This window comes from Sminthopsis crassicaudata, chromosome 6, assembly GCF_048593235.1.
Source record: "Sminthopsis crassicaudata isolate SCR6 chromosome 6, ASM4859323v1, whole genome shotgun sequence".
In the NCBI taxonomy this organism is placed as follows: domain Eukaryota; kingdom Metazoa; phylum Chordata; class Mammalia; order Dasyuromorphia; family Dasyuridae; genus Sminthopsis; species Sminthopsis crassicaudata.
Window position 1 is genome coordinate 242,172,236 of NC_133622.1, and position 8,438 is coordinate 242,180,673.

Here is an 8,438-nt window from a genome sequence, read left to right on the forward strand (position 1 = left end):
TATCTGTATCCCAAAAAGATCATAAAAGCAGGAAAAAGACCAACAGGCACAAAATTGTTTGTAGTAGCCTTTTAGCAGTAGCAAAGAAATGGGAACTGAGTAGATGTCCATTAGTTGGGGAATAGTTGAATAAATTATCATATATTAATGTAATAAATATTATTTCATAAGAAATAATGACAAGGCTGATTTAAGGAAAAGCCTGGAACGATTTAAATAAACTGATTCTGAGTAAAGTGAGCATAAACAAGACACCATCATATATAGCAACAAGATTATGTGATGATCAACTGTGAGGGTCCTGGCTCTTTTCAGCAGTGAGGTGAAGAACCAACACACTTCCAATAGACATGTGATGGAAAATCCCAACTGCATCCACAGAGAGAACTATGGAGACTGAATATGGATCAAAGCATAGTATTTTCACCTGTGTTGTTGATTTGTTTTCTTTCTCATGTTTTTTTTTCCTTTTTGATCTGATTTTTCTTGTTTAGCATGACCAATATGAAATTATATTTAGAAGAAATAAACATTTATAAGCTATATTGAATTGCTAAATCTCTTAGTGAGGGAGAGGGAAAGAAAAATTTGGAGCATAAGGTTTTTGCATGGGAGAATGTTGAAAACTGTCTTTGCACACATATGGAAAAAAGTAAAATACTATTAAGAAAAAAGAAAAGAAAGCCACTGCTCCTGAGTGAATGTCAGAACCTCTAAGGTCCTCAGAGTTCATCTAGTATGAAACGAAAAATAAATGATATTCAAATGAAACATCCAAAATTTTGGACCAGGTCTGAGTGGGCTTACCAAGTTGTTGTGATTGTTATTGTTGTTGTTTTTCTTTCTCCCCCCTCCCTCCTTTTGTTATGTGCCCAACCACTATAAAGTGGTGTTGAAATTTTCTCCCTCTCCATTCTTGTCAATCCCCATGCTGGCCTCCTCCCCACAACTTCTGAGTCCCTTTCATGCCAGGGCCACTTGCCATGGCTCATGATTCCCCTCAAAGGGGTATTATTTTGCTTTACTTGTCTGATTTCTTCTACTATGTGCTGAATATTTTTTTTGTTTGTTTGTTTCTTATAATTATCTTTCTGGGGGCCCCAGTATGGCCTGACATAGCTCAAAGGCATCATGTTCCATATGTGAAACTGAAGCAATTAATGATTTTAACCAAACACTATGTTTTCCTCAAATTCACTTTTATACAGAAGCCAGACTGACCTGGGAATCAGAATCAGGAGACAAATTGGGCCTTCCCTAAAATGGGTACATCAGAAATGCTTTGCATTTTTGCATCTGAACCTGGAACTCCCCTCCCAATCATCTATGCTATAGAACCAACTCAGACTACTTCATGTTGCCCTCAGTGACCAAACCTGATTTGGCCACTATACACTTTCTGAAAAACAACTGAGAACAAGAATGACCTAAGAAGACCACTAATGAAATTACTGCTACCCACCCAAATCTGTGGGTTTTGTTTTGATAACCTGATCAGACCACTCTGTTTGTATTTCTTAGACTGAACTATGGAAAAGGGCTGGTTCTGTGTGTATATATTTAGAAGTATATGTGTGTATGCATGTATATGTATAGTGTATATATGTATTATACAACATGCATAAACACATGGACATATCATACACATTTATTTAAATAAATGTACATATATAAATTAAATGTTTATTTATATAATATACCATATTGCATATATTATTTTTAGAATGAACTTTATAAGGATTAAAAAATTAATTGTGTAATACACAAAGTCCATATGCATATTTCCTATGAAATTGTAGATTTATATTATATACATTTGGTTTTCCAAAGTATTTGGTCAATTTCTGCTAACACTGTGTGATAAAATTTTCAAGCACAGTTACTCAAGAATAACTATTACTAAAAAAATATCTCTCTAATTGCACTGAAAAGGTAGCATCCATCAAGGAAATAAAAATTCATTAAGATGTATTTTGAAGAATCAACAAGCACTTATTAGGTATTATTTATTTATGAAATAAGTATGTATTTGTTACTATATTCCAGGAACAGAGTGATATAACACATATACACATACATATATAATGTGTATGTATATATGCATATATGTGTATGTATATATATATATATATACGATTACTACATTTATAAATGTACATATATGTGAACATACATAATACATATATATATATGTATATATATATATATATATATATATATATATATATATATATATATATATATAGGTGTGTGTGTGTGTGCATGTGTGTGCCAAATAGCTATATGAGAGGAATAATAACAGCCCTTACCAAGTCTCTAAGAATCAAGATACTCAGGCTCACAAGAAACAAATGCCTACTGTTCCAGAATCTCTGAGAGTTAAAGCAATGGAAGACACAAAATTCTACCTATTAGAGCCTTGAAATCTAGAAAGGATCTCATGTGGATATCAGTGCATCTTTGTGTTCAATTAGAATCAATAACCAGCACATGAAATGACCTAAAAAGATAGATAATTGCATTGATACTACTGTCAACTTCTCTGATCACGATAGGTAATTCATTAAGCCTCCTGAGTGCTTCAGGGATAAGATCTCAGGAGATTGAGAAGCTCATAAACTCTCCTTCTAGTAGTTGACTAGGGAGACATGAGCAAGGCACAGCATCTTTCCCATTCTAGGTGAGCAGATAACACTATTCTTTGTTTATTTTTTTTTTTTTTAGTATGCCCTTTAACTATGGGCAATATTGCAGATCCTTAGCTTTGCATTCTAGTGTTACAGCATTTTGTGATTAAATAAATCTCATCAGCTAAACCATTTATGTTAGAGTGATAGGCAACCAGGATGTTTTTAGAGATGTTTATAGTAGATAAATGCACTAGATACCTCATCTAGAAGAGTTTATCATTGTTCCCATTCTTTAAGAGAATAATATTTTGGGGGAAGTTTTGTGTAAAATCTCTGTGGGAAAAATTTAGTAAGACAATACCATTTTCTATTTCATGTTGAGAATCCAAGTGATAATGTTCTTTTGTCAGCTTTATCTTCAATCTTCATCTCACTCCTCTAAGTAATACAGTGAACAACAATAAAAAAAAGAAAAGAAAAGAAAAAGAAAACTAGACAAATTGGAGTCACCAAATTGTCATTGAAATCTTGAATCATCATGATTTACTGAATAAAACCCCACTTAATGGAATGGGAAATAGAATGAGCTCTTCAAGTCCCATCTTACTTTTTATGTCTGAACATATTCTAGTAGCATTTGATTTTACATTTGTGCTACAATAACAAAACTCATGATAACTTCCATGAATAGGCATAATGATTTAATATCTACAAGACTCTGTCTCTACATCATCTGCTTGGATCCTTACAGTCATACCACAAGACTGGTGATATAATTGCCCTCTTTTTACAGATGAGTAAACTGAGTTTTGAAAAGCCAAGTAATTTGTTTATAGTCACATGTGTGGTAAGACTTAGAGGGGAAATAACAACAAAGGATTTCTGGATGCAGGACAAAGAATTTATTCAACACAATATGTGCCTCATAGGAGTGAGGTTGCCACAAAGTTAATAAGGCCATGACATTTCCCAAGTCAGGTACTTGCCAAGGGCATGATGTTGTCAGGGTAATTTTTCTAAATCCTGAGTTATACAATGCAATAATAATAACAGCACCCTGCAGCATAGAGTTATTTTGAGAATCAAATGACAAAGTATTTAAAGCACTTTATATACCTTAAACTTTTTATAGTTATAAAAATATATCAGTCCAATTTAAGTGCAGGAATAGAGAACTGAAAAAGGAAGAATCTTTCTACACCATGAATATCACAATTAGAATCAAATTGTAAGTTTAACTTTGAGTTTGGGGGCCACTGTTTTAGAGCACTTTAAGTTGGAAATCCTGGGATTGACTGGATTTTCAACATTATAACTGGAGATCTTTGGTAATACCAAGATTGTAGAACAGTACAAAGCTAATAATGAGATCTTATTGAATAGAGGCAGATATGACAATTAAGTCAATTTATTACTTGAAACTCATACCTAAATAACTAACACATTTCTGAAGCTTTCCATTTTTCATAAGTGGGGGGGGCGCTGTAACTCCCCTCCCTTAAATTATACCAAGTCATATCAAACTTTTTGAAAGTGATCCAATTTTGTCAATTTCTTGAAGTGCCCTCAACAATTGTTTTCAGGATATTTGAACTGGTAAAAATGCATCATCTATAAATAATTATCTTCCATTAATTAGAGGGAGAAAGGGAAAGAATATCGTAGTCTCATTGCTGAGATATGTAAAAAGGAAAGGAGGAATAAGGGGCTCTCCTATTCTCAAATTCATTTTTTTTTATTTTATTGTCATTCTAGGACTGATTTTTGAAAGGATTAAAAAAATTCTTTCAAGTTGCCTTTATTCTAATGTCTTCTCACAGGATTCATACAATGTTCTATAACATTAAGAATTTAGAGACATTCTCTTTCATTGATGTATACAGAGACTACTGGTTTCCCTAGATAACCTATTATTTGGTAAATAACCTGGGAAGGAAACGTCTCTCTTCCTCATGTAATATATTCAAACTAATAATTTTCTTTAGGGCCTGCTCTACTTTTTATGCAATTTATGTGGATATCAAGACTTAACAAAATCTAGGAAAAAATGCATTTTTGCAGATTTATATGCACCTTCATTGTTGTTTTTTGATATTTAATTCTTGTTTGACAGAAAACATCAGAAATCTTAGCTGACCAATCTCACAGATAATTTCATGGAAATAAAAAAAATTATGAAAGATTGTATACTGCTTGTGTCTGGTAGCATAATAATTTTTGTGATATAGGATATTTTTCAGGGTTCCATTAGGAAAATAAATTACATGAAGTAAGTCCTGTTATATCACAGGAGAGAGGCAAAAGAGGAAGGGAGAGAAAACAATTTAAACCTCAAAATCTTACAAAAATGAATATTGAAAAATATATTTATGTGTAATTAGAAAAATAAAATGCTATTGATTTAAAAATTAAAAAACAGAAAATGAAATATATTAAATAAATCAATATTTTATACAGGCCCAATTTTATTGTAGAGATAGTAAATGAATCTGTCAGTGATATAAACCCCAAGGTGAGGTTTTGCAAAGCAAGGGGATATTTGCCTAACTCCTTGATATCATATTTATCAATGAGTATTCCCAAATATCCTACACATAGAATCTCTCATGATTAATTCTTCTTTGATTCAAACAGCATATCTCTTTTTCTTCTTAGACTAATTTCCTTGGATGGAAGAAATGGATAAATGGAATGAAACCACATTTATTCAAGTAACTGAATTCATTCTCATGGGCATCACAGATCATCCTGACCTGCAGATCCCTCTCTTCCTTGTATTTCTCATCATTTACCTAGTCATAGTTCTAGGAAATGTAGGCTTGATTATCTTGACTAAGATTGATTCTCACCTGAAAACTCCCATGTACTTTTTCCTCAGGAATTTGGCCTTTATTGATCTTGGCTACTCCACTGCAATTGGCCCAAAAATGTTAGTTAATTTCATAGTAGAAAAAAATACCATCTCCTATATTGCATGTGCAACCCAGTTAGTTGTCTTTATAACATTAATGATAAATGAACTTTTTATGCTATCAGTAATGGCTTACGATCGCTATGTAGCTATCTGTAATCCCCTATTGTACATGGTCATCATGTCAGATAAAATGTGCTGTCTCTTGGTGTCCATCCCATATCTATACAGCTCCTTTGAAGCACTACTAATTACAATTAAAATTTTTAATTCATCTTTTTGGAAATCTAACATAATTAGTCATTTCTATTGTGATAGTCTCCCCCTTTTAAGTATTTTATGCAGGGATGCAAAGGATGTAGAATTAATCCTACTGAGCCTTTCTGCTTTTAATTTGATTTTCTCTCTGCTAATTGTTCTTGTTTCATATGGATTCATTCTTTTGGCCATCATTAGGATGAATTCTGCTGAAGGCAGACGCAAAGCCTTCTCTACCTGCGGTTCCCATCTCACAGTGGTGGTTATCTTGTATGGCACACTAATTTTCATGTACCTGCAGCCCAAGTCAAATCACTCCTTTGATACAGACAAAATGGCTTCTGTCTTTTATACCCTGGTTATTCCCATGCTGAATCCTTTAATCTACAGTTTGAGAAATAAGGAAGTAAAAGGTGCTCTGAAAAGAGCCCTGGAAAATCAATGCAAAAGCCTTCTTTGTGGTCCCATATAGAATGATATATTAATTTGATATTAGAAGCAAAAAACCAAACCTGTGATATTTATTTCTGTTTTTAGGTTTCTAGAAAAATAGTTTAAACTTATAAAAATTAAAGTATGTACCTTTAGTCAAATATCTTTTAATGGAGAGAGAAAGATGTAAATCTAGCTCTCTCTAACATTCATTATCAGACTACGCATTTTTCCTTGTTGCCATTCACCAAAGGATTAGTATTTTTTTTGGCTTACTCTCCATGCCCTTCCTCCTTCATAATCTCCCTCACATTTTTTTATTCATCTCTACACCCTGTATTCTGAACCAAATGGTAAAAGCAGAGACTTAATAGGAAAAATATCATATATTCATGATATGAATGAAAAGGGAAGCCTTAATGACATTCATTTTGGGAAGGTATAAACCAAACCCTCCAAATAGATAAGTAGGATCGTGATCTGCATCACAGCATAATGCAAATTTCAAATTAAATTGTAATCTCATAATTTAGTCAAATTTATGTCAATAGGAGAGGTTTTTCCCCAAGTACTCAAATGTCTCAATACAAAGGATTCAAATAAATACAGAGAATATATATATATATATATATATATATATATATATATATATATATATATATATATATATATATATATATATATGATACAATATTGTGATCTGGTCATTAGTATTAGACCATGAAATAAAGTATATGACTTGGAGAACAAAGAATATCATTCATTTTTTAGTGCTTCTGCTTTGATTTTTTTCTGCCATTCATTCTTTCAGGATGTGAAAGTATGATGTTGGGCTCAATTAGTTGCTCTTCTTAATCTGATTTCTTATTTTATTTTTTGATCAGTAATGCATTGATGAAATAATTGCCAATTTTAGGGTATATACATTGCAAGTCAGCCCCTAAGTCATTTCTTAAGTCAAGCCATTATGTTTTGAAACCATTCTTGTGACCCTTCTTAGCATTGGATTTTTATCCAAATTATTCTCTATCTCTAGCAATGGAGGTTAAATATGAAGAAACTGAAGGTCAGAGAATCTAAGACATTTTGCCTTTTGTCATACCCTTAAGATATATCACAGGCTAGATTTCACATGCAAGGATATTTCACTCTAAGATGGGAGCTAAGTCTACTCTATATACCAATTCCTCAAGAGTATCTTTAGCCCTATTCTATTGCCCCAAATTGTTACATTGTCTCTTAGGACTACCATAAAGTAAATGATTTTATTTATTTTAACCTCAATTTTTTTCTAGTGTTGAGGCTAGGGATGCTAATTATACCACATATGTCCATAATACTGAGTTATATAAATTAGAAACTTACTAGATGTTGATTGAATTGAACTAATCTGAACTGGATCAGATTAAATTGAATCAGACGAAATATCTACTGGGAAACCTATTAAGCTATAAAAGGGTTCTTAACTTGGTATTGCAGGTGGTCCATGACCTCAAGGAAAAAATATAAACATATACATAAATATACAGTCACATATACATAAATATACAGTCACATATACAAATTTACATACATGCATATTTATATATACATGTGTATATAAATATATAAATGTGTCTGTGTATATATATATATATATATATATATATATATATATATATATATATATATATATATGAAATCTTTATTTTCACTAACTTTAGCTTCTTTGTTAATCATATGCATTTATTTTACTAATTTTCCCTTGTGAAAGGCTCCATAAGATTTAGCAGACTACCTAAGGGAACCATGACTAGACATATTCTAGTTTTATTTAATTCAAACTTAATCTTTCTGTCCTTATGAGCAAGCCATTCTCTGCCATCTAGTGTCAGGTTTCCTATGTAGCAAGAAGACTTTTAGAATATATAAACTCAATGGATTAATAAGCAAGAAACACAGGGGTATGTGCTGGAAACAAACCCCACAGATGCCTAACTTCCCATTGTGAAAGTTTGTGTATGTGTTTATATAACATTGAATTAAAATACATATATATATATATATATATATATATATATATATATATATATATATACACACATATGTATGTATATATATATGTATGTATGTATGTATATATGTACACATATATATATATATATAAGATTTTGATTTTATATTCTTAGAGAGTGTAAATCATGCTGATTAAAATGAAAAAAAAATTG

At 31.7% G+C, this 8,438-nt stretch overlaps 1 protein-coding gene across 1 annotated transcript; it reads left to right on the forward strand.

Annotated features, from left to right (window-relative positions):
- Positions 1-5,299: 5,299 nt before the first annotated feature.
- On the forward strand, positions 5,300-6,271 carry LOC141547513 (olfactory receptor 8K3-like). Its single transcript, XM_074275909.1, has one exon. The coding sequence runs from the start codon at positions 5,300-5,302 to the stop codon at positions 6,269-6,271; it is 972 nt and encodes a 323-aa protein (XP_074132010.1).
- The last annotated feature ends 2,167 nt before the right edge of the window (positions 6,272-8,438 follow it).